The 27,681-nt window shown below is 41.8% G+C and overlaps 1 protein-coding gene across 1 annotated transcript; it reads right to left on the bottom strand.

The window, feature by feature from the left end:
• Positions 1-563: 563 nt before the first annotated feature.
• TFF2 (trefoil factor 2) lies at positions 564-20,650 on the bottom strand. Its single transcript, XM_088668752.1, has 10 exons — positions 20,445-20,650; positions 17,668-17,795; positions 16,686-16,838; positions 15,979-16,134; positions 14,583-14,729; positions 8,744-8,779; positions 7,096-7,242; positions 5,688-5,837; positions 2,410-2,553; positions 564-697 (listed from the first exon to the last, which is right to left on the bottom strand). Exons 2-10 carry the CDS (start codon positions 17,747-17,749, stop codon positions 564-566), a joined length of 1,149 nt encoding a protein of 382 aa, XP_088524878.1. The 5' UTR covers positions 17,750-17,795; positions 20,445-20,650.
• Positions 20,651-27,681: the final 7,031 nt, after the last annotated feature.

Below are 27,681 nucleotides of genomic sequence, written 5' to 3'. Positions count from 1 at the left end.
CCCATAGCTGCCAAGTTATCCCTTATTTTAAGGGATTTTCCCTTATGCTGAATAGGCTTCCTCGCGAGAAAAGGGAAAGCTTGGCAGCTATGGTTATCCTTGCTCTTGTCTGCATGGCTTCCCTCTTGGGTTGCCAGCTAAGGGATGTACACCCAAACAGTGACATTGCATCCTTTTTTTGGCACCTGGGGAGCATCTGCGTGTGCACCAGGCAGGACCAGGGGTTGGGCGTGGAGGGGGAACATAATCATTCTACAGTATTGATGGAAGGAGTGAGAAGGATACTGGTGTGCTTACATAGTAGTGCTTTACACAAAGAATGGTGAACAATATTCCAAGGAAATTGTGCATGGTGGCCTTTTTATAGTGGAGGGGATGAGAAAGGAAAAACCTCAGAAAAATATCTACTGCGAAATTTCTGATTAGCTTTACATTATTCACACACACTGGTATTCTACTGGCGCTGTTTTTTCTATTGCAACATCACTGAATGGAAGGGAATAAAAATTTGATGTTTCAAAGTGGGGGAGGGCCCAAACATGATAATGTTTTACTCAAAGGTGCTACTCACGGTGGAAACACCATTTCGCATTCTTGATTGCACTGCTGAAACAGCACCCTCTACTTAAACATGTACTTCTAGATATTCCAGGCCATCCACAGTCACTTCTCCGACGAGGAGGTACATTACAGTTGCCTATTCAATAAGAAAAGTTGAGAAATCAAAATTCATTGAAGAATGGTTTAATTTAGATTCAAGTCAACATTAGCCATGAAGATTTCCAAGCAAAAGAGAAATAGGATGCAGCCTGATCACCAAAGTCCTTCAAAATTCCAAATGCAAAACAGTATTCAGTATTATGGAAAATAGGTATATGCTCAATGGGAACCTTTGCCTTCAAAGAGTGAAGTCAATTACACACACACTGAAACCTCAGCTCTGCCATTAGCTTTAGTCTATTGGTTGCCCAAGAGCCATAGGGGAGGTACCCCCAAGGGTGATTTTTCATGAAGGCAGGAAGCTGGATGTCCTCAGATCTTAAGAACTAGGAGCTGTGTGATGCCTCTGAGCAGAGACAGAGAACCTCTCTGAACCAAATGAGCCTCTTTATATATGTTCTGGAAGCTTTCTCCGGCCTTGTCTCTACGGGGTTTTTTTTGTCATTGTTTTTATGTTAGGAAGTTGTCACATATCTAAAAGGTCTCACTGAGGCAAGCAAATAAATAGGCAGAAAATACAAAGGCTTATTTTTCTCTCTGAAAGTTGTGTCCCATCAAGATGAATGGAGTCCACCAGGCATTGTTCTGTGGCCTGCCAGGTGCTCAACATCTGCAAGTATATAGCACAAACAGGAAGTTTACGGCATCCCTGATGGATCACCATATGTGGTTGGTATTTGGCTTGGTGACCAACAAGATGTTCAGGCATGGTCTTAAGTCTTTCCCATAGCATGCCATTACATTTTGGCTCCTGAAGCTCTACCATAAACCTGGCTAGGGTCAGCAAGTTTGTTGTTGTTGTTGTTGTTGTCGTCATTATTATTAGTAGTATTGCTGAACATTCATATATCAGTTCATGCCTTCATCTATTTCCTACATGAATCCAGTCACTCCATCGTTCTGTATAGCAAAGCCAACCCTGACTCTGTCTCAAAGACCCCCTCTGGTCATTTGGCTTATCAGCCATAACTTTTTTAACCTTTTGTACAAGGGCCATATAGTAGCCATATAGAGGTGGGGAACCCCTGGTCCATGGGCCTGTGAGTCCCACCAGGTGTTCCCATTTGAGCCATGAGCCTATGTGGGTGAAGCTACACCCACCTGCACTTCTCCTGATGACATCCGCTGATTGCCAGATCTTCACAATGGGCTTAATGGGTTGAGAAAAAATGGGCAATAATGGTCATCTGAATTCTTAAAGGTGTCAGATGATATATTATCACATCACCTGATGAGGAGGAGGGAGATAACAATATGACTTGCTGATCTAGAAGGGTCTGTAGCCCAAAGGGACTTGCTGAGGATGACCCATTGATATCAACAGATTGTACTTTTAAGTAGACATGCATTGGATTGTGCTGAAAGACAATAATAGAATGGATCCCCTCGGAATCATCCACCAACATAATTCAGGCCACCTGTCTTTTGGCCACCTGCCTTTGGAGGCTGTTGAAATCAGTGGTCAGTAACTAGGTTGTCCAGGGAGCCAAACACTGGTCCTTTCCCACTGCTAGGTGTCGTGCTGCTACCTTGCTTTTTACGCACTGTAAAAAATATGCCATTCAATCATGTTTTTCCAAATTTATGGCATTGTTCCTTCTAGGAACAGGGTCACAGCTGTAGAATAAACTAGTATTAGCTATTAAATAGTTTTCTAAAAAGTGGAAATAATTTAAATTGGTGACTTACCTTTTTGTCCTCTGCCCCCACGGCCACCTCGGCCACCTCGGCCACCACCTCGGCCACCCCTGGCATCTGCAAAACTGGTGAATCCTAAGACCAGGACAATGGCCAGGAGCCAGAGGCACTTGAAGTTCATTTCTATCTGGAATGTTCACCAAATCTTCAAACCTGTTGAAAGATTTCCAGATCAAGGTTGTGACCCAGTAGAGCAGGCATCCCCAAAATGCGGCCCTCCAGATGTTTTGGCCTACAACTCCCATGATCCCTAGCTAATAGGAACAGTGGTCAGGGATGATGGGAATTGTAGTCCAAAACATCTGGAGGGCCGAAGTTTGGGGAAGCCTGCAGTAGAGGTTTAATCTACTTCCTTTTTGATGAACAAAGACATAAGAAATTGAGGCTTTCAGACTGGGTTGGTAAATCATGAGTTCAGAACAGGTGACATTTAACATTTGTATAACACTTTCTAGTCTTCAAAGTGCTTCATATGCATTCTGTAGCTGTTATCATGGCATCAGTCCTCTGAGGCAAACTTTTTATCTCTGACACTGCAGGGAAAACAGGTCAGAGGAGAAGGATTCAAGATAGTTGAGCACTCAGGAAACCTGGCTCTGCCAGGCTATTTCTGCAGACCAAAGTTCAATTCAAAACTGGCTCCTGGAAATCAAAATATTTCAACAATATTCATGTGCATATGTGTGTACACACACACACACACACACACACACACACACACACACACACCAGATAGAGATGGATGAATCTGTTGATTTCAGTGTCTCTCAATTTCTCATGTTTACAATCTCAGATTTAGTTTGCTGTACTTCAACATCAGCTTTGAAATTTTTTAAAAGTGAAAATTCATTAACATTTCTCCTAACAGACTTTTTTTTTGTATGCCTCGCATGCACATTTTTGCAGACAATATTCCGTAACACTGCATTTTAGTTTCCTATTTTTACCAATATCTGCCTCTTTATGCCCCTTTTGTGTACATTCTGTACACCTTCTTTTGGTAGAGGAACCATTCCACAATATTAATAGAATTAGGAATTTAAAAGGAAAGGCACATTTCAGTTTCTGTATTGTTTTGAGGGGTGGTAAATTGGTAAAACTTCAATTGAAATGAAAATCAAAACAAATCCCTTGCCCCCCACAATCCCTAGATCCACTCGACTTAGCCTACCTGAAGGAGTTGTTGAACAGCTTGGTGACGAACAGCAGTTGAACCAGCTATAAATAGTTGGACCAACAAAATAGCTGCTTCCAATCCCAAAGGCAAGAACTGGATGTTGAATTGGGGAAGCAATGCAAGCAAAGAGACTTCTGTGGCAACCTTTTGGTTGATTTCGTATACTTTCTGTGTCAAAAATCCACCTGTTCTGTGGTTACAAGCAACATTTCTTACCGAAATGAGAGTTAGGACATTTTAACCGACCACTTCTTTCTTTACCTGCAACTTCCTTACAAGGAGGAACACGACTTTAGCAGATGCATTGGCCTAGCTATCCCCCACATTTGAGCTAGTTTTAAAAGGCAGTAGCTCTACAACATCAGTGTTTTAATACCTACTCATCCATACGGAATAAATCCTACCCACTTCTCTTAGAAAAAGAGCCACAGACCTAACTAATTACCCTCCCAATATGGTACTTGACAGTCTATAATTTATCCATCTACTTTGATATGTCACTGGATAATTTTTTTCTGTCAGTGTTTCGTGGTTCACTCTGCTTTTGTGGTAATGGTTTGGTTTCATAGAAGGTATGGTTCATGTAAAGTGAGGAGGGGAATGAGGAAGCAATACCAGTGGATTCTATTTCAGACAAGTTTGAAACTCTGTAATGGAAATGTGCTCCTTCTGGGCCTCAGGACAATGGAAATATGAACATGTCCTCTTGTCTGATTACAACTAACTTTATTTAACTTTTTCCTCCCAAATGAGAAAAAGCAGCTTCTATCGCAAGGGGAGTACTTAGCCAATTAATACCCAACATGGAGCGATTGACTCACACATGCCAAGTGCATTGAAAATTATAAAAGACCAGTAACTCGCAAACTTCCCTGTTGTATGCAGAACCTCTGTATGTCAGCTACAGAGGGGGATGGGCTAGATGACCCTCAGAGTCCCCTTCAACTCTGCAATGCTATGATTTAGAAATAAAGTGATGATGTTTCAAGCAGCCCGATGCTTAAAAAAGAGGCAGGTGTTGGCTGCATTAATATATACAGAAAGAAGTCCCACAAAATCAACAATTAAAGTTTCTTATAACCTTTTATTGCTTTGAAAAGATGCCAAGCACTAAAATATTGTGAGCGGTGGGAGATAAAATATGTGATTAATTGTGTTATTGTGGGAATGCAAAGGCAAAGCGAAGTGTCGTGGAAATCAGAATTACAAGAGCACAATGTGCATGGTGACATGTTTTCTTGTTTGAATTGTTCCATTGGCAGAGATGCTCTTTGTGCAAATGTCCGTTTCTGAAGCTTTGTTTTAACATTCTGAAAAGGCAATAAAAAGAAAAAGTATAAGAACTGGCTCTCCATCAAATCAAGTGACAGCAGGGGTAATGTCCCTGGTAGATGTCCATAATATTCTGCCCCCCAAAATATGTTGTACTCAGTTACACATACTTATACGGACCATGGGCCTAAACCTTTTCTCCCCTTATGCAATTCCGACCATGTAAGAGAGGAAGCAGGGGCACTCTGCCTGACCACCCCCCTGTCACATTCCTGCTGGTCTATCGCTGCACCCCTCCATGTGTTTGGGCTGGCCCTTTGCAGCAGACAGCCTGCTTGACTTGTGTGGGCATCCTGTGTGGTGTAGAATCTTAGAAGATCAGGGTTCTAGATCATTTAATATCGCTGTACAAGTACAAGGCCTCCCTGCTGAAGACGTTCAGCCCAAATGCATGGAAGGCTGCAGGGATAAGCAACAATGGGTGGGACCAACAAGACTGTCCCTATCCTCTCCCCAGGACTAGAATTACTGCCCTCCCCGCTCATACTAATGGACTTGCATGAGGGATAGTAACCAAATTTGGGGAAGGGTGTATGCAGTTGTTCTAGGCTGCTTTTCACATCCGATTTCTTTCCATTTGCACTGGTCCTGTGCTACAGACTGGTTGCATGCTCACGCTGAAAGGCCTTTACTATTGACTGGTAGTATAGTCTCTTGAAGATATAATGTGCAACAGATTACAAGTACTGTAGTAGCATGTGCCTCAGTACAAAATTTTGTTGCATTTGTGCAAAGGGGGAAAATATCTTTGCTACTTTACCTTGTGCTACCTCAACATGGAAGAAACACCATGGAACTGCAGGGGGATGGGACTCAAAACAGCATCCTCTCGCTTCACATGCAGCAGCAGAGATTCCTGGGTATCCACAATTCTTCCTGACTTTTACCTCTGAAGGACATACCTTTTTATCTGTTTTGAATAGTTACCTGAAGATTAGTGGATCAAAGTCAAAGTGTTGCTCATAGTCTTTGTCTAGCTGATGCTGCTTTTGCCCTTGCTTTTCTGTTTTATTTGAGCTCGAAATACATGAAGTATTTTGTGATTATATTTTTAAAATTAAAAAAATGTCCAGTAGCACCTTAGAGACCATCTAAGTTTGTTCTTGCACATGAACATGAAGTTTGCGTGCACATGAAAGCTTATACCAAGAACAAACTTAGATGGTCTCTAAGGTGCTACTGGACATTTTTTTAAAAAATATATATATATTTCAACCGCGTCAGACCAACACAGATACCTACCTGTATTTTGTGATTATTTCCTCTATGTGGGCTATCATTAGTTTCATCTTACATGCCTGAACCAAATTCGTGCACAAACTGGGATGAGCTTAGATACTAATCAACTCACATTTCTAGCAAAGGATAACAAAGGCTGAGGAAAGAAATATAATCCCTGTGGAAAAATTGAACAGCACTGGATTGTATCTGATTAAATCATACCGTACTCAGAGTAAAACCACTGATTCTAAAAAGGTCTTCTCTTAGTATGACTTGGTTGGGAACAGCCCATCATCTGCTTGTACTTATATAACCACATAAAACAATTCCTTCAGTAGCACCTTAAAGACCAACTAAGTTTTTATTTTGGTATGAGCTTTCGTGTGCATGCACACTTCTTCAGATGCACTGAAACAGAAGTAGCAAGACCCTTATGTATATTCAGAGGGTGGGGGGTGGGGGTGATGGGAATGGGTGATGGGCTGATAGGAGTGGTAAACCTGATGATGACTGTTAACGACTGTTAATGACTGCAATTGGTCTTGCGAGAATAGGCTATCTGGTGTACACAGCTTAGGTATTTTATTAATCCTTCATACTTAAAGGTTCATCATAAACAAAAACGGTGTGCTATCTATCTATCATCTATCTATCTATCTATCTATCTATCATCATCTATCTTTCTTTCTATCTATCTTTCTATCATCTATCTATCATCTGTCATCTACTTTCTCTCAGGCTCTGGCTTGAAGTCTAAGTCTTAACATCAGGCAGGGTTCTAGTGACTGAGAAACAGGAGTTTTTCACATTTCCTTGGGCAGTTACTATGCTTGCCTGTAAGACAAGATTTACTGAATGCCTGATAGCAGAATCTATCCATCCCTCTGACTTGTGTATCATTTTTAGGATCTCAGAAAAGCCAGGTATACTTCAGAAAAATACATTACAGTGTGGGGGGCTTGGAGCAAAGCACCAGGGCACTCCTGCAACTTCAGAACTGAAGCAGCACCCGGCATCCCGGCATTGCTGGGGAGTGATTCCAGGAGGTCCACAGTTAACTCTCGCTTTGGGATCAACGTGACATCGGCATTCCGCTGTTGAGAACAAAAATCATGGTTAGCTCTTTTCTCATGAGAAGATGGTAGTCTCTGGCAGGTCTCATGGACCTTTCAATGGCAACTTCCCTCGGTTCAGATATTTGCCTAAATGTAGCCCTCAGCCTTGAACACCCAATGGCTAACAGACGGGAGGGGCACAGGTGTGCATGCAAACCACAGCCCTGTGAGTGCTGGGTTGAGCAGGAAAGTCTCTGGGGCTGAGCTGACCTTTGTGAGGACAGGACTCCCCCCCCCCCAAATTTTCAGTCCATGCAGGTTCAGCCTCAGTGGCTGAGAGGGCTCATGAATTTCCTATCTAATAAAAATGCAAATCCTTTGTTTAGATCTCCTCTGATCTAAGTGATTCCAGGAGTTAAGCCTGTTGAAATCATACAACATATGTTTCCAGTAATCTTAGAACACTTTGTTGTTGTTGTTGTTGTTGTTGTTGTTGTTAATTTATTATTATTATTATTATTATTATTATTATTATTATTATTATTATTATTTGTATATTGCCCTATACACACAGGTCTCAGGGTGGTTCACAACATAAAATCACAATCTAAAACCACAAAATACATAATAAAAACAAAAACAACCCAATAATCACCGACACATTTTAAAAAGGGCACCTTTGTGATAGGTAATTTCCCTACAGGTCGTTCCTGTGGGATTTGGGGTTATATTTTATCCCTCTCTTTTAGGTACCAAGTCATAAGCAGTACCTGTATGGGACAGCTCTTGTACTTTTGGCTTCCTCTAAGGAAGCAAAATGCTAGGTATTGAAAAGATTCTGAATGCAGGTTCATAAGGCACATTTGCATTGTGTTTTTTTAAAAAAGAAAAGAAAAGGCACAGGAGATCTAAGACAGTGCAAACAGCTCAGGGCCTAGTCCCCCCTGGGCCACCTCTAAGAATACCCCTGCCCTTAACCCCTGTTTTTGGAATGCTGTTGTAAGTGGGCATTATTTTGTTACCCTTAGGGGAGCTAAGGCCATAGCTGCCAAGTTTTCCCTTTTCTCACGAGGAAGCCTATTCAGCATAAGGGGAAATCCCTTTAAAAAAGGGATAACTTGGCAGCTATGGCTAAGGCTTGTGGGTTTCATTAATGGTCTGCAATCTTTCCCTCCTGCAATTTGAGCTCTCGGACAGGGCTGGTTCCACTGTCCAAGTGACTTGTTTTAGATTCAACTGTAAAGGTTGTCGCTGATATCACTGAAATGAATTGAATTTTTCTATTGAATGCAACCCTTTACTTCTTTGTGGGGCAGAGGGAGAAACCCTCCATATTTTATAGCTATTACCCATATTTTATAGCTATTAAGGGACTTCGTAGTGCTTCTCTTAATGTTGATAAGTTGGCCTTAAAGTTTCTCAACAGCAGGGGCAAGTTCATCCAATTCCAAATATTGGCATGTTGAATAGGCAACATGTGCCTTCTTTCCATTAATGTACTATAAGGAAGGATAACCTAAGCAGCTCTTAAGGTACTTACGTGGAGCTTTCTTGTCATCGGCCAATGCACCAAGTCCTAAAATTAAAATGAGTGAAAGTATCCAGACCCCCTTCTGCTCCATCGTAGCTTCCAGCTCTTGGGAAGCAAGCTTTAACATCAAGGAAAGTACCTCACAGTCACTATGGGCCTTATTTTATACCGTAATTAATGTTTGTATTCAGCATTTAGATAACAAGTTTCCAGCCATGCTCCACCTCAAGTATCTCTCTTCATTTGATTAGAAAATGTATCTAAAGGGTTTTGCATACATGTGTGTGTGTGTTTTTGGAAACATATGAGGTGGTGCTACCTGGGTGGTAAGAATCAAACGAAAGTAGATAAATGATGTTGGTCAGGCACTGTTGATTACCTCAGAGGAGACATTAGTCAGCATTCCAAACATCTGAACAGCTTCACATGGCAACCATTTTAGAAAACTAAATAGACATGCATAAAAGGAAGTGTTGCTTTTTAGCCATAGTTTGTATTTCTGAATCAGATTTAGACCAGTACAAATAGCAATATTCAGCCCTAAATCAAAATTCATATGAAAATTTTGTGATCAAGGCAGTTCTTTGGGATTACTTATATTCACCCATGAATTTATCCAGGTTTTCAAATTATTTTTTAAGAAAATAATAAAGCCGCTAGAATAATGTTTAACATTATGAAAAAATCAGAATATGATTTTAAGTTTCAGAATTTCAACCCTCTTCAAACTTTTTCTTTCTTTACTCAAGTTCTATCTTTTGTTGATTTGTTTTAAGAGAATAGGGAAAAGTGCCAACTTGCTAAACATTTCTCTTCATTCGCTTCTTTGTTTGCTCCTGAATGTTCACACTGCTGTGTAGTTCCATTGCTCCTGAATTCCAGTTTAATTAGAGAATTTCTGAAATTGGTTCTAGAACTGGAACACAAACAGATTGCTGCAGCTATCTATTCCTTCAATCTGTTTACATTCTTACTGATGCACATTTGTGCTTTGGTTATGCGCTTCAAAAAAACCTGCAGTCTGGATGTGATTGTGCTCAGAACTGCATGATAATTCTTTTTATACCATTTGTGAGGTGTGTTTTTTTTTTACAGATGCCCAAATGCACACTGTCTCCTACACATTAAAAGTAGAAACAGAAAGAAGGAATGAAGGTTGTGGTAGTGGGGGATGAAGCAAAGAGAATAAAAGGCACAGCAGAAGCCCCAGGAACTTCCCTTCTCCCTTCTCTTAAGTCTGTCTGTCCTTTCTCCTTCCCATTCTTTCACTTCCTTCTCTCATACTGGCACAACCATTATGTGTGTATGTCTGCCATCTACAGCCATACCTTGGAAGCCGAACGGAATCCGTTCCAGAAGTCTATTCAACTTCCAAAATGTTTGGAACCCAAGGTGCGGCTTCCGATTGGCTGCAGGAAGCTCCTGCAGCCAATCGGAAGCCACGGAACCCACATTAGACATTCGGGTTCCAAAACAACATTCACAAACCAGAACACTCACATCTGGGTTTGCAGTGTTCAGGAGCCAAAACATTCAAGAACTAAGCTGTTCGAAAACCAAAGTAGAAGAAGAGTTTGGATTTGATATCCCGCTTTATCACTACCCTAAGGAGTCTCAAAGCAGCTAACATTCTCCTTTCCCTTCCTCCCCCACAACAGACCCCTGTGAGGTGGGTGGGGCTGAGAGATTTCAGAGAAGTGTGACTAGCCCAAGGTCACCCAGCAGCTGCATGTGGAGGAGTGGAGACGCGAACCCGGTTCCCCAGGTTACGAGTCTACCACTCTTAACCACTACACCACACTGGCTCTCATATCTTTCCATTTCCTTTCTCCCCCTCTGACCCTGCTATTGCCTCACTCTCTAACCAACCTCTGCTCCCATGTTCTGCATTTGATAGGAGTTGCCAGGCTCAATCCATCCAAAAAGCTGTATGCCCCCCCCCAAGTCAGACTGAAACCCCCATGTGACTTCTGGGACTGCAGCCCACAGACTGAGAAACACTGCAGTATAAAATATATTTCAATGGAAAAAATGAAGATCTTTGTCTTCGACCGGCAACAGGGCAGAAAGTATCTGTGATTTGTGACATAGCTCCGATACACTATCAGTGGAGGTCACTGCTGTAATCAATCGTTAACTATTCCTCTTATCTTTGAGTTGTCACTTTGTTTGCCTACACACCCCTTAGTATGTGAGGACTGCACACCGGAGGTCACTGGATTTTGTAACTGTATATGTAAATACAGGTCTGGTACCTCCAACAAACAGTTTAATCTAATATGGGCTTTGATACATTGTTTGAAACAGCAGCAACATAGAGTTGGTAACTCCTTACAAAAGTGATTATCTTTGTTACAACAGCTCCATTACATATTTTTTCCCCAACACTGTTTCAATTAGAAAACAAGAGGTTGGGAAGGATGTCCTCCTTAGAGCTGGTTTTCAGGCATAATGAGAAAGCTCAGTGTGTCATCTCTTTCCCTTTATGATTCCCTCTCCTTTCTTTTTTTTATGGGGGCATATGTAGAAGGTGCTCTGTCCCCTAACTTCCAGGCTCCCTTTCAATGTAGCAATGATATTTATGGCCAATAACTTGCTATCTGAGTGGCTTTGGACATTGGAGAAGAAGCGTTGTTAGCTAGATGTGCCTTTCAGCTGACAGCATGCAGCACTTCTTGAAACAGTTGAAGGGGAACTTCACAGGGAAAGTTGTGCAAGAATTAGCTTCATCTATCTACAGTCCATCCCAGTAGTGATGTATGGAAGTGAGAGCTGGACCATAAAGAAGGCTGATCGCCAAAGAATTGATGCTTTTGAATTATGGTGCTGGAGGAGACTCTTGAGAGTCCCATGGACTGCAAGAAGATCAAACCCATCCATTCTGGAGGAAATCAGCCCTGAGTGCTCACTGGAAGGACAGATCGTGAAGCTGAGGCTCCAATACTTTGGCCACCTCATGAGAAGAGAAGACTCCCTGGAAAAGACCCTAATGTTGGGAAAGATTGAGGGCACTAGGAGAAGGGGACAACAGGACGAGGACGAGATGGTTGGACAGTGTTCTCGAAGCTACGAACATGAGTTTGAGCAAACTGCGGGAGGCAGTGCAAGACAGGAGTGCCTGGCGTGCTATGGTCCATGGGGTCACGAAGAGTCGGACACGACTAAACGACTAAACAACAACAACATCTACAGCCCATAACATTTCCCCTGCACAACTTCTCCTTCAGATGTTATCGAGGATCACTGAGAGTTGGATGTAGAAGTGGATGTTGAGAGTTGGATGTAGAAGTGTCTTCACTGGTGGCACTTCAGTTACCTTCAGAAGGTTACCTTCAGAAGGAATAGTCCTCATGGACAACTCTCAAGTGAGCAGATTCCAGTGGCAGACAGGGTCTGAAAGATCAATGGGTGGAGTGACGGATGTAAATGTCTCTTACCTTTGTAGGCTACATTCCAACCAGCCAAATGTCAGAGGGTTCTGTTGCTATTTGATATCTAACGAGGATAAATTCAAGCTGCCATTCCAACCACCACCACACCCAGCACCAAACATGTGTTCGGAAGATGAGCGTGTAGGAATTTACATCCTCAGTCGCATGTGTACAGCTCACTGCTACAAGTGAGGTTGTGTGGATTGATATATTAATCAAATGCTAGTGCTAGGCAGAATGACCACTCCACACATCTATGGGGGGCGTTTTTTGCATGGATGCACGCAGCCCCTTGATCCTAGAGGGCGGCTCCCTGGAAGTTCAGGACTGGGACAATTCCATTGTTTCATCTATTTTTCAGCAGTTGTGGAAACAGGGCGTCTGGGGAAGTGATTGCACAACAAACTCCATATATGTCTATTTGATCCTCATTCCAAATGTATTAATTTAGTTGCATGAACTGGCTGATGTTGGGCTAATCTTAGTCTCTTGAGCCTCCCACTGATCTGTTAATTAATATTTCTAGTACCGTACATATGCTCACATTCTTCCTACTGGAGAAATTAGAACTAGTGTCAGACAACCCAACAAAGATGAACACTGGATATTTTGATACTTTTATTTTATGAGGAATATGAGGAATCCTTCTTGCTAATTAGACATATAGGAATGGAAAAGGTGAAACAAAAATGCAGTGCAAGGGCAATCCTGTGGTCCTTTATTCTGCAAAGTATCCTCTTCAGCCACCCCAAACTACTTCCAGTTCTTCATAGTGAAAAATTCCCTTGCCTTGCCAAAGGTTCAAAGCACCAGGGAACATTTTGGGCATACTGGTAATGTTCAAAACAGCATCCTTTTCTCAAGCATTCATCAGCAGAGATGCCAGGGTATCCACAACCCACTCTTTTGTTGGGTGCCATTCCACACATCTTGGGAGGTCCTTAAAATGAAAGAGAATTAGAAAGAAGTACTTTTGACTCAGGGGTTGTTGTTGTTTTTTAAGTTAATTGGGTTGTGAAGCTGCCCCATAATTCCTCTATGAATGTGAATCTATTTTTGTCTATATTATAGTACTCTCACACAAGCTTTACACTGCAGGGGAGAATTTACTTTATATTGTGGAAGGCTGAAGACTCCAAAAGGGAGGGAGGGAGGGAGGGAGGGAGGGAGGGAGGGAGGGAGGGAGGGAGGAAGGAAGGAAGGAAGGAAGGAAGGAAGGAAGGAAGGAAGGAAGGAAGGAAGGAAGGAAGGAAGGAAGGAAGGAAGGAGACTTCTATACATGGAGGAGAGAAGCTTTCCTGACTATTAAAGTAGATGCTGATTTGTTCTTCTGCCTATTTCCTCCCAGTATTTTTGGATTTGTCTGAGTTCTAGAATGCATCAGATCCTGATATGTTTTGAAGTAAAGGAAGAAGATACATTCAAATGAAAAATAAATGGGAAAGGCTTTTGATATAAAATACCCTGCAAACCAATGGGATATTTTTTTTACTTCAATTTACTTCTATAATCATAAGTTGTTGTTTTTACAAGATGTGCTATCGAGGGCCAGCACTAGGATTCTTTTTTTGGGGGGCAGCTTTGGCCGGGTGCCCTTCAGTTAGCTCCTCTTAGCATCACTCTGATGCTCTCCTGAGCTTACCAGGAGACCGATGACGGTGGATGTGGGTGGTTGGTAATAGGGCTGGGCCATGATGCTGAAAGCAGGGCAGCTCTACCTTTCTGGCTCCTCCTCAGGCCAGAATGGTTAAGACAAGTACTAGATGAGACCGTGACAGCTGCTGCCATCTTCATCATTCCCAGTGCCTCTGGGACTCACCCTGCTGTGTCTATGATGGGGTGGGGCCCAGAGGCATTAAGGAGAATGAAGATGGCACATGACCAGCACATCTCTTCACAGTGCTTGTCCAAAAAATTTTTTTTTACAAATAAAATAAAATAATTGAAGCTGACACTGGGGCTGGAGACATGCTGTCATATCCTATACACGCAGAACTGAAGTGGTGGGGAGAAAAATGTGCAACAAAAATAAATAAATATGAAAATGGCACAAGTCTGTAGTTGTAGTCCAGTGCCTTGGAAACAGTTCCAGTAGCAACCAGGCAATGCCTGTGCTAACACTGACTTGCCAAATACAATCAGAATATTCAAAATTTAGAGGGTAAAATCCGAATAATTCCATTACTTTTATTTCTGGAAAATATGGATTTTGCAATAAAAATGTGATATCTCAACAATAAGTAAATGCAATATTATAGTCCTTCCAATATTTTGGTGTTCTCATTCCTGATTTCAGGACAGAATCTCTATGGACATGGATCAAGATGCTATCTCTACACTGCTCTCTCTGTAGGCATACTTCATCCCTCTCTATTTCAGACACATCTGTTGTCACAAGCAAGTTGCTGCTCTGTTACCTGTTATGGATGCTGGGTAAAAACACCACCGAGTACTAACGACATATGAATTGAAACAGCATCCTCTTCCCTGGCATTCCTCAGCAGTGATGCCTGGGTATCCACATTCTTCCCTTGCGCTCATGTCCATTACACAATGCTGGGAAACTGTTCAGAAGAATGAATCATGTTACTGCCAGCCTTCTGTTACTTCTATAGATGTGCCTTTCATGTATTTATCTGTTTGGTTATTTTAACCATAGAATACACGAACCATTAAAAGACTTGTTATGGACCATGACTTAGGCAGAAACAATTAACAACTGGTCAAAGGGTTGTGCCCAAACCTATTTTCTCACTGTCATGTGGATAGGAGTCCTCTTCTACACTGGACTAGAATTTGGAGGAGGCAGAAATCACTTCTATCCACCAATGTTCTGAACAGAGATCATAGAATTGTAGAATTGGAAGAGACCACAAAGGTGACCTAGTCCAATCCCTTGCAATGCTGGAATCTTTTGCCCAACGTGGGGCTTCAACTCACGACCATGAGATTAAGAGTCTCATGCTCTACTGACTGAGCTATCCTCAGGCAGTGAGGCTTAGTGTTGCCTGCTTTGGTGCTCTCTTGGGGAAGAAACAGGCTGTGGAACAGGAACTCTCCTTTTCCATTAACCAGTCCTCAATAGGTGCATGCCCTGGTTATCTCTCACTTGGATAGCTTGTGGCTACCTTTGAAGGTGACTTGGAAACTAAAACTAATCCAGAATGTGACAGCTAGACTGGTGACTGCAAGTGGCCACCAGGACCATATAACACTGGTCCTAAAGGATCTTCACTGGCTTCCAGTACGTTTCCAAGCACAATTCAAAGTGTTGGTACAGATCTTTAAAACCCAAAATGGCCTCGGCCCAGTATACCAGAAGGCGCCTCTCCATCCCCATTGTTCAGCCCGGACACTGAGGTCCTCCATCAAGGGTCTTCTGCTGGTTCCCTCACTGTGAGAAGTGAAATTACAGGGAACCAGCCAGAAGGCCTTTTTAGTAGGCCTTGACATCTAGTAGGCCTTGACATCTGACATTTAGTAGGCCTTGACATTTAGTAGGCCTTGTAGAACGCCCTCCCTTCAGATGTCAAGGAAATAAAGAACTACACAACTTTTAGAAGACACCTGAAGACAGCCCTGTATCAGGAAGTTTTTTTATGTTTGATATTTTACTATGCTCTGAAGGCCACCCAGAGTGGCTGGGGAAACTCAGCCAGATGGGTGGGGTATATATAATATATTTGTAACTTGTAACAAAGCTATTGATTCTTTACGTGACATCAGGTTATGTAAGAACTTAAAGGAACATGATTGTGAATGGGCTTATATTTCCCCTCTTGAATTCGGAGAACATTAACACGAAGTCATTACCCTCATTCACCGGGGGATAGAAGCACATTGATGTATCAGAAGCCTTTCGGTCAAAACAGCATCCAATCCTTTTGCACCTCTTGCGCGTGATCCCTTGATAGCCACAGTCCACTCTTGCTTGCTGTTCAATCATTCTCTTTGCATACCGGAGGGAAGCTATTGGAAACCATATGCCATGTTTTAGGCAGCTTGTAATGTTACTTTCAGCCTAGGTTGAGAAATAACTCTGTGTTGGCTTAAATGAAGCTCATCAAAACCAAGGACCCAAATCAAGGTCCTGGAGCTTAGACCCCACCCCCTGGCACAGAACCCAAACAGCTGAAGGACTGCCTTTTCCCACTGCAGCCTGCCCCATGTGTTAAGATGCAAAGCCCTGCTCCAGGTGCATTATTTATTTGAAGTGTGCTGTAAAACGGCACAGGAGACCAGTTGCTCCGTGGTGGCAAACAGGCTCTGAAATGCCTCCCCCAGGAAGCATGCTGGGCACATCTTTAGTTATTTAGCTATTCCATTTCTTGCCTGCCCTTCATTAAATTCATGAATCCAGGGTGAGCAACTGGAGAAATCGTTTGCAAAATTTGGATGCTGTGTTTTGGTTCTCATATCATTTCAGAAAGTGTGGATTAGGTCATATGAAACAAATCTAATGTATACCCTGTCCCTAGCTACTTCCCATTCCTCCCCCAAACCTTTCGTGTATCATTTACCTCTTTCTCCAGAAGGTTTGAAGCACCATGGGACATCAGGCACAGTTGCATCAAAGCAGCAGCCCTTTTCTGTGCATTGCTCTGCAGTGATGCCTGCAGAAGTGGAATCACACCTCTTTCTAGCCTGGACATCCATCAGGCATTGGCATGCATCTGTTTGGAAGGAATTGCTACATTTGGACCAACCATATTTACCACCCCATTGTAAAGTAACCAAATGTGGGGTGGGCAGTTGGTGTGTCACGTTGTGAGCTGGCTTTATAGAAAATAAATCACGTGGTCCCTTAATACTTTGCATTTCCTCATGGATTCAAAATATCTCAACCAATTCACAAGGCTGTAACTAGTTGAGCTTTAATGTGAGAGTTTGGGATAAGCAAATGCAGCCTATAAGTAATAGGAGCTTAACATTACAACAAGCAAGAAGTCTGCCAAACAACCAACCAGCTGCTACACATCCATCAGATTCCTGCTTCACAGGGGCTGGTACAGTCTCCTTGTCTTTGAGTGCCAACATTATCATTTTATACAAACCAATGTTTGGTCAGCAAGTGTGGGTTGTCTTCTGTTCTCTTTGTCAATAGTGGTGGCGACAGTGGTTGAGTGGACGTCTATAGGACATGACACAGCCATGTCCTGTAGACACCCACTCAACCACTGTCACCATCATTATTGACAAAGAGAACAGAAGACAACCCACACTTGCTGACCAAACATTGGTTTGTATAAAATATGGGTTTATGAAGCTGTAGTAAGAATGCCTGAAGCAATTTATGGACTACAACAGTGGCACTCAATGTTATCCTCAGTTGACCTCATATAGAGAGAAAGAAAATAATAATTTCTTCTATGGGAATTATTTTTAGTGACGATTTATAGATGACTGCATTTGCCTGTTGTTTCTGAATATATTTGCTGTTTGTCATTAACTCGGCTTCTGTTGTTTATTAAGAAACAAATATTATATGCAATATATACTTACATGGTGGATGTTTTCTATTTTGGGAACAGGCAGATCCTAAGCACAGGGCAGCAACCAATAATAACCATTGCTTGCATTCCATTGCTATATCCAGCTTGTTCACTTTAATACTTTCCAAAAAAACTGATCTGAAATTACATATATAATACAAATACTTAAGCATGTTCATTTCTTCCCAAAATTTATCGGTTAAAAAATGCTATACAATGGCAGATTTATGGTCCACAGGGTCCTGTGCTCAGTCCTTTTGAGAGGATCCTGTTTGTTCACCCAAATAAACAAGACTATGTCCAAAGTTATGATGGAGCTAAATGCATAATAATTGTCAATTAATCTGCCATAACCTACATTTTGTAATGCAGACCTTTCGATCGCTAAAATGGTTGAACTCATTCAATGCTCTTGAATTATAGTCGAACGTTAGTAATTGACTCTTTTAAGGATGTTGAACAATCTTTCACCAGTCACACTTGATATGAGTAAGGTTTAAAAAGATTGTCTCTACATTTGGGAATGTGGTACTCAAACCAACAACAGGCTTGTAAAGTGCAGTGGGAGACTTTGATGACATGAAGTCCTCACTGTGACAAAATGCAGGAAGAATTGCAATTTAATTTATCTTTTATTTTATTAACAAAACAAAACAAAACAGGATCAGTTTCCTGAGAAGGAAAATGTGTGTGCCAATATTCTACCCAATCAAAGCATGACCCAGCCTACAGAGCTTAAACAGAGCAGGGGCAGATGTGATTTAGAATTATGAGCCTCAGAAATAAATGGTATGAGCATACACAGAGTGCACCTGTCTAGCCAATGAGGAATCTCTGCTTGCATTTAATGTGATGATTCCACAACACTAACAACAGCCTGGGAAAAAAACTCTTTGTATTCAGTGCTAATCCTACTCTGAGTAGACCTGTTGAAATTAGTGAGTATGACTAACTTAGGTCCATTGATTTTAATGGGTTTACTTGGAGAAGAACTAGAATTTTATTACATCCCTTCATTACCAGTCAGCCACATGATACACGGAATCAATGCTTCTCCTTTACCAAAATGGCAAGAAAAACAAGAAGCAAGTAACCCCAGTACCAGAAGATAGTAAGGACTGGGCAGGATTCTATCAATGAGTCACAGCAATGGAAGCCTGCATAGTGCCTTAAGGCTTTCCTCCTCTCTCCTCTCCATGTGCATCGTCCACACATCACGAATTGGAGGGTCAGGAGAAACCTTGCAACAGCACGCAGGAGAAGGCAAATGTTTGTGTTGTTGGACTGATCTACTCAGTGCTACATTGAATTCCTCCCACTGTGACGTAAAGGGAATCAAGTCCGTGCTCTGTGTCTTCCACTTCACCAGAGCTTAGAGCAATTCCAGTTCAGGTTTTACAAAAAGATTACAAGCCACACAGCATCCATTGCTGGCCAGGCCTCATACTATGGTGCACTTAGTCTAAATGCTAATGTTAATCCTTTTTTCTTTTCTTTTTCGTTACACCAGGACCAGGGCCAGATTTAGGTTTGATGAGGCCTTAAGCTCCTGAAGGTAATGGAGCCCTTTATATGTCCAGTTGTCCTTTGTCAACAACAAATTGCCGCTGTTTTTTTGTGGCGAATATATTCTATATAGTCATTGATGGACCTAATAGGTACCTCAAGCCATTTGCACATAACAAAATATGTATTTTATCAAAGTAATTGATATAGAAATGAGCAAACCAGTGATATTTTAGGGAGCAGGCTACCAGGGAGGGCCCATTACTTACATCATAGGAGCCTACACAACACAAACCACTGTTGCTGTATGTAGGTTTTATTTTATTTGTTTTTTATCTTATATTTTGGAAATGTACATCCAGGGTTTTTTTCTTTAAATTTTTTTGGGTAGGGCCCAAGAGAGTAGGACCCTAAGCTACAGCTTGTTTAGCTTATACGTAAATCTGGCACTGACTAGGACAACAGTCTTCGAAAATATCTAAAATATTTTATGGGATAAGTTCCCCATGCTTTAAGTAAACTATATAAAATTATAAGACTGCTGAGTTATATAGTTGCAGTCAATAATTGTTTAACACTTGGCACAAATGTTTCTGCCAGAAATTAGAACAGTATTGACTACAACAATAAACATAGCCAACAGGGTAAAAGAAAAATGTCCTGATCCAGAGTACTCTGAGTAATCCTTGCCTATGACATCCTTTTGAATCATAGAAGCACATGTGGAAACTGAAAAGAAAAAAAAAGTTGCTGTGTAAAGTGCTCCAAAAAGCCAGTCATGGCCTTTTCCATTCCCTCCCCCCATCTTCTATATCCCTGCCAACAGACACTTAGCATTCTGTGGCCACTGAACATGTTGAGTCCACATCGATCCAAAACTTTTTGTACTTTCTTGCTTTTTTTGTACTTCTGCTGATGCCTCCCCCTTGTGTGTGGAATAATGTCATATTGTGTCTACCTAAGGATCACCACTTGGAGAATGAGTTTGCTGTAGGGTTGCCATCTCTTTGGTGAATATATGTGTACAGATATACATGCCTCACAGCTAAGTGCACAGATCTGTGGAACGGGACTATAAACAATGATAATACTCCAGATCTTGCTCTTGAGAGTCAATGTCTGTTAAAAAAAATATATTAACCTAAATATATTATTTCCAAAATAGTATAAAAAGTTGTTTGAGGCATACATTTTAAGCATCATTTGAAACTATATGGCAATGATTTACATATAGTAATGAACAGAGTAAGTAAAAGAAATACGTAGAAATTTTTGGCTTACTTGAAATAGTGAGAAGCTAGACATAAGTGGCTTGATTCTGGTGCTGCTAGACCTAGATGTTAGATAACAGAAAATTTTCTGTCTTCTTCAGTCCCAAGGATTATTCTTTGAGTAATGGCTTTTAGTTTGCAGATCAGCGTCTAATAACCGTGATGTCACACCATGTCTGAACTGAGCATTTTTTTAAAAGCTTCATTTTTTAAAAGGACAAAAGACAAAGGGCTTTTTTATATGTGATAGTTCAGGCTTTGGGCAGAAGGCCAAGCTTCTCAAATATTTATCTGCTGTTCAGCTAGTTTACTGTCCTACAACCACATCCTATGAGGAATCCAATCCACAGGAACAACCAGTACCCAGATATGTCATGACCTCTAGGGCTGTACTGGCATCCAGAGTCCACCCAGGAGGGAAGGGCTCTGTTTGGGATGCAATAAACAGTCACCATCACAAGATGCAATGCTGAAGGGCAGCTCAAAGTTGTTGCCAGGCAGATAATCATTTGGGCAGAGAACATAAGGCAAGGCACATATCAAATTCACTGCTTTCCAGAAGATACTTCATGCAGTGTTACAGGCAACTTAATTGTTTTCAGTGCCAGGTTTATGTATAGGCTAAGTAGGCTGAAGCCTAGGGCCTCTAAATCTAGGGGCCTCCCCAGCCTGTCCGCTCCCCATTGCCGCAGTCGCCCCTCTCCCAAACTCGTAAACCCAAGACTTCATGCAAGGGCAGGGCAGCTCAGGCCCTTCGGGGTTTTTAAACTTCATTTTCCTAAAAAAATAATGCTTATTCCACAAAAGGTTTACAAAGTTCAGTTATTGCAGTTTTAAAAAATCACCATGGTTTTTGTTATTGCAGTTTTAAAAAATCACCATGGTTTTTAACGATAACATCTTATGTTCTTTAGAGGAGAAATTGTGAATTGCAGAATTTTAAATACCAGTCACCATCCTTGGCTTCACTCAATTTTGTTCATAACACTTCCATTTTCTTCTAGTTGTGAGGGTGGGGTGGAGTGGGGAGGGGAGGGGTCTCACAAGTGGAGTAGCCTAGGGCCTCTCTTCATCTAAATCTGGGCCTGATTGTTTTTGTTGGGAACCTTTGAAAATGGAACTTCAGCTATCATCCATTGCTGCAAGATCGACTTGTCCTGCTGGTTCTGCATGGTCTATTATGGTATGGCAGCACAAGCCACTCTACACTTCCATCTCAAGATTAGGATGCGTTTTTCTGTAGGTGATGATTTTGTATGGAGATACCAGACCAGATGCAACAAACAACCTTTGAGCTAATGCTGCCTTACACTAGTATAGCCTACAAACCAAAGATGAGAAATCTGTGGTCCTTCATATATTGATGGTCTACAACTCACATAATCCCTGATTGTTAACTATGCTGGCTAGAGCTGATGGGAATTAGAATCCAGCAACATTGGGAAAACCACAAATTGCCCACCTGTGCTATAAATGGTGTCTGAGCTCAATAAAATGTGCAAAGATGGGGATAAATGCATGAAAGAGATACAGTTCATCCCTTATATAGCCAAGACCCCCCTGGAATAAACCTCACTCTCCAGCCATTGTCACATGGAGTGATCATAAACTCATGGAAAACGTAAAAGTAAGTGGTGTGCATTTTTTCCTCTCTGGCCCACTGCCCCATTTTGACTGCAGTTCTTTTTGAAAGATGAGGCAATCGCCATCTCGTGTCCTTAGCAACATCGCTTCACACACCCCTCCCCTCTCATCTCTGGAATAGCCTTCACAGTTAAAGAGTAATTTACCATTTTGTTTTCTTTTTCTGAGAAAGCTCTGGTATTTTCTCTGTTTCCCCATGTGGTATATTATGATGGCATTCTGCCCTTCAGACTCGACCCCAAAGTTGTTCATGCTGTGCGCCTGATTATTTTGGTAAACACTGAGTGGCCAGTTTTCTGAGCCAGTGCTATCAAACAGACAGGAGCCTATCCTCTGGCAGAACAGAGCAAGGACCACAGTGGGAAATGATTTCCCTACCCTAGAAAAACAGCTCTTCTAGCACATTTGATCTACCGGTAAATTATCCACAATTGTGCATTGGAAAGGCTTGTTTCTTCAATACAGAGAAGTACTTGGCAGGCATGTATAGAGATGAGGGGCGGGTGCATCTTACTAAATGTCTGAATTTGAAAGAAAGAGAAGGAAAGCAGAAATTAAGGACGCAGCACACTTTTGCTTTGATTTATTGCTTCGGGAAGGAGCAAAGGGGTGAACAGTAGGGGGGGGGAGAATCAGAAGAAGTAATCTATAGCATGGTTTAAGTGGTTCAATTAGTCTCAGAATTCCGCAGGATTTCAGTTGCCAACGTTGTCAAGAAACAGGTTCATGATGATGAAGTGCCTTGTGCACAGCTTCTTCGTGTAGAGAAGTGGTTCCTGCTATCACTGAATCCTTTCCTTATAATACGCACTCTGGATGGAGAAAGTGAAAGAATAACATCAGACACACAATCCGTTTCATCAGAGCATTTCTCGCCTAAAGTTTTTTTTAAAAAATTCTCATTTAAACATATTGATGCACGTTCCAAATATTTCCCAAATGATCAACATAAAATAAATATAATTTGTAGTGATGAGAACAGGTCACTTAGCTGCAACTCAAAAGAGCAGTCCACTCATCTTTTTTAACCTCTAATACAAAATCTGCATTGTGATGTGTGATGCCATTGCAGTGTCCACTTCCCAGTCTCCTGCTTTCAAGTGCAGGGGGAATTTTGCAACATGACTGATGTCATGTTACTCATTTTATTTAGATATTACTCAGATACCTTTATCGGGGACGGAATGGCCAGCTTCAAAGGAAGATAGAGCTCCCACACCTTGAGCGGCTGTCATACCAACTTCATCTCCTGAAATTCCTTCTTCTACTCTACTTTGAAAGGTTCAGGGGCCTCTGCATCTGACTAGCCTAGCCCTGTGCCCTGTCCATCTCTGCCCCAATTACACAAATCCCCAACTACCTGTTTTCTCCATCCTTCCCTTTCAACCTGATCTAGTGCAGCCTTTTCCCAGAGCAGTGTTAGCCAGATGTTTTGAACCACAATCCTCAGCAGCCCCAGTCAGCATTGCTGTGCTGGCTGGGATGTTGATGGGAGTTGTAGTTCAATGTATCCAGTGCCTGGAGGCAGTTGGAGGATGGATGGCAGCTAACAGATTGAGATTGACTCCTGACAAGACAGAAGTACTGTTTGTGGGGGACAGGAGACGGGCAGGTGTGGAGGACTCCCTGGTCCTGAATGGGGTAACTGTGCCCCTGAAGGACCAGGTGCGCAGCCTGGGAGTCATTTTGGACTCACAGCTGTCCATGGAGGCGCAGGTCAATTCTGTGTCCAGGGCAGCTGTTTATCAGCTCCATCTGGTACGCAGGCTGAGTCCCTACCTGCCCATGGACTGTCTCGCCAGAGTGGTGCATGCTCTAGTTATATCTCGCTTGGACTGCTGCAATGCGCTCTACGTGGGGGTACCTTTGAAGGTGACCCAGAAACTACAACTAATCCAGAATGCGGCAGCTAGACAGGTGACTGGGAGCGGCCGCCGAGACCACATAACACCGGTCTTGAAAGATCTACATTGGCTCCCAGTACGTTTCCGAGCACAGTTCAAAGTGTTGGTGCTGACCTTTAAAGCCCTAAATGGCCTTGGTCCAGTATACCTGAAGGAGCATCTCCACCCCCATTGTTCTGCCCGGACACTGAGGTCCAGCACTGAGGGCCTTCTGGCGGTTCCCTCGTTGTGAAAAGCCAGGTTTCAGGGAACCAGGCAGAGGGCCTTTTCGGTGGTAGTGACCGCCCTGTGGAACGCCCTCCCATCAGATGTCAAAGAGAAAAACAGCGACCAGATATTTAGAAGACATCTGAAGGCAGCCCTGTTTAGGGAGGCTTTTAATGTTTAATAGATTATTTTATTTCATTTTTCTGTTGGAAGCCGCCCAGAGTGGCTGGGGAAACCCAGCCAGATGGGCAGGGTATAAATAAATTATTATTATTATTATTATTATTATTATTATTATTATTATTATCTGAAGGGCACCTGTTTGGGAAAGGGCTGATTTAGCACATGTGTGTGAGAGAGTGGCTGGAGAGATGGGGAATGTGATTTTTGCATCTCTGAGACTGCAGCAGTTTACAGAGCTGAGCTCTTCAGATACAGCTCTCTTCCCCAGGTTGTGACTTGGCAACCCTAGATTCTATGCATCTGTTATAGGATCAAGCCCTCAGGTGCGATTTCTGCTTTATAAGAGAACCACCATACAAATTAGAAAATAGCAAATTAGAAAAATTAGAAAAGTATTTGGCATCCCAAGGCCACTGCACAACACCAATGCTTGTAATTTCAGAAGCAGACTAGCACAACTTTAAACTGATTTTGGGATTCAGTCCTGCCTTGTGCCAAGGTTACGTTAATGAAAACTTTTAGAATAATTTAAGCTCTTATAACAAGACATTCATATTGTACTTTTATGGGCCAAAAATCACACAGATGAAATGTATTTGACACTGGAATCCAAAAACGAATTAGAGTTGTGGATACCAACCTTCTATTGAGATGGGTTTGAAGCACCAGGGGGCATCAACCACGTTTGAATCAAAGCAACATTGCCTTGCACTGCATTCCATTTCGCCAATGCCCGGGTAGCCACAATTTTCTCTTGATCTTGCTGGAACATTGCATTGTCCTGGAGCTATTTAAAGCAAAGTTTGATATCAACAAGTTGTTTTCTGTGAGGGAGATGATCACGAATGCTCTTTATATAGGCACCAAGCACCCTCATAAATTCATGTACTCCTTCGCTTTTTAAATAAAACAATTACATCTATTTGATCTTCTTTTAATCATCACACTAATTACAATTCTAGTCACAATAGCACTGATAGTTTTAGTGCAAAAGTAACCCTGGTATTTTCATCAGTCATTGCTTTAATGTCAGTCAACGTTTATTATGGCAAACAGCCAGCATATTAAACCAGAAGAAGGGAGACTTCCCTGTTTGCCACACACACAGCCCCCACTTCAGAATGAAAGCACAACTTCTTAAAGAAGCACCTAGCCTATCATTGCTCTAGAAAAGAAGAAGAAGAATACAATGGCCTGTCATGGCAGCAACATAAGTTTAATGATCAGAAGCTTGTTGCTAGATTATTATGAGCGCAATAATAAGATCAAAATCAGTTTGGAAACCTGATATATAGATAAACCAAAATTTTTATTTTCAGACACATATTCAGCTTACCACGTGGTTTTATTTGAGATATTACATATCCAACATTGGACATGGGTGTATTTGTTTATATACCTGGGAAAAAATGCCATAATGTGCCATATAACAAAAGATTCAGTAGCTGCCACAAATTCCCAGCTTTCATTCTTTTTAATTCTATTTTTAATGAGCTAATTTGGTTAGTGTGGGCTGTATATTTGTTAAAGGAGCTTTAGAATATATGGACATTTAGAAGCCAGAAGATACTGGTCTATTCTGGTTAGAAGACACAGCATCCATCCACTGCCACATGGAATGTCTTGGCACCAATTCCAGTTCTTTCACATGTCCCTGATTTCCGCCTGTCTGAGCAAACCTACCAACATCCTAAATGCCCTCTATGACAAATCTCCCCCCCCCCTTGCCCCTTTAGAAATAACCGGAGAGTAAATGTGGGTGAGCTATTTTTATATTCCTATAATAAAATAAAACCAACTTCATAATATTCTCACATTATTAAACACTCCTACTTCAGGTTTGGGGCTTAGAACATAAACATGAATGAAGTCTTATTTATTAGAATCGCACAGAAATGCATTACTAGATAGCTCTCCAGTACTGCCCCCATGAAGACAGCCAGATCTAGCAAAATATAAGAGAAAGTTCACCCGCCTTTGATAACTGATATTTTGGGTGCAGTGCTACAAGCAGAACTGCAGAGGCTTGCACCGTTAGTGCAGCTTCGTTGTATGCTACTTGATTTTTCATATAATATAAAGGTAAAAGAAATACTGAAAATGCGTGCACTTACGCAGCAAGGCATTGCTGAGCCCTACAATGGTCAAAATGGCCAGAACCCAGATCATTTTGTTTTCCATTGCAGCGTCTGTGACCGGCCTCAAGGAAAGGAAGGTGGAGAATCTGTAAATGAGAACCACACCAGAGAGAGTTTTGTTTTATATATTGGCTGTGTTTGTTGGCTTGGTTTCATAGAGTATTTGCCTAAGGTGGAAATACTTTTTGGAATCTTGTTCCTGATATCTCTTTTTGATTAAAATTAGACCATTCTAAAAAAGCAGCATTCACTGTGACTGGTTTTCCCTGATAGCAGTTCTAAAAGAAAAGAAAACTGGTTCAGATATTAAACTTTGCTAAAGGCTGTTTACACATAGGCAGGTTCCACCCAAGGCTCCAGGATTTACTCTTTAAATCCAGTGTGGCATGGGAGTGAGCTTTGGGATCAAACATACACCCTGTGTAGACCTTTCATTGATGAGCCAGTGTAGGTAGAACACATGCAGTTGAAAAGAGATCCCCAGTATTATATAAACCCATGTGTGCCATATGGATTGCTTTTGCCATTTTGAATTTCCCCTAACTCTGCGAACATTAGTGGTATGAAAAGAGGTTGCTAGAGTGGGTCAAGCAGGTCAGACAAGTGTCACCTGGCAGATTCAGAATCCTGGTTGGCAGGATTAAGATATATGGCCCTGAATGGCAGGTCTTTGCATAGCTAAGGAAATAGCCAGACTCTATCTGGAAGCAGTGTGCGTCTTTTTTCCTCCCACCTTTTCCCTACTTGTGGGGATGGTGACTGAGTACGTTGCTCTCCATAAGAAATGTGATAGTTCTGGTGGCTGCCCTAGAAATTTGATGCACAGCAGTGAATTTGGGGCATCTATTGGAATTAAACTGCCCCTTCAGTCAGTATATACATGTTTTCATCTACTTTCCTGCATCCACTGTTGCATGAGATTTTCTAGGGTGTGAAATAGTTAACAAGCCCAATGGCTTATACCAGAAGCCTTTAATGTGTTACTGCTTGTGAAATTTATGCCTAGCTTAAGTGGTTTCTTCCCTTTCTAAATGCTTCCTGTGGCTGCTGTCACAGTGTTCCATTGTGGCCAGAAGCGGTTTAGTCATGCTGGCCACATGACTTGGAAAGCTGTCTGTGGACAAACGCCAGCTCCCTCCGCCTGAAACATAGCTGTCAAGTTCTCCCTTTT

This window comes from Zootoca vivipara, chromosome 4, assembly GCF_965207765.1.
Source record: "Zootoca vivipara chromosome 4, rZooViv2.hap1.1, whole genome shotgun sequence".
NCBI lineage: Eukaryota > Metazoa > Chordata > Lepidosauria > Squamata > Lacertidae > Zootoca > Zootoca vivipara.
Note: the sequence above shows the minus strand (reverse complement) of the source record. Positions and strands in the feature narration are given on the sequence as shown.

Bases quoted from the DNA above. Each gene is read 5' to 3' on its own strand.
- TFF2 (XM_088668752.1), bottom strand. From the start codon at position 17,749: ATGGAATGCAAGCAATGGTTATTATTGGTTGCTGCCCTGTGCTTAGGA. The intron at 5,838-7,095 runs GTAATGTATTTT...TATTCAAAACAG, and splicing joins TGCTCCAAGCCCCCCACACT to ATAAAAAGGTATGTCCTTCA. The intron at 2,554-5,687 runs GTAAAGTAGCAA...AGATTTGGTGAA, and splicing joins CCATGTTGAGGTAGCACAAG to CATTCCAGATAGAAATGAAC.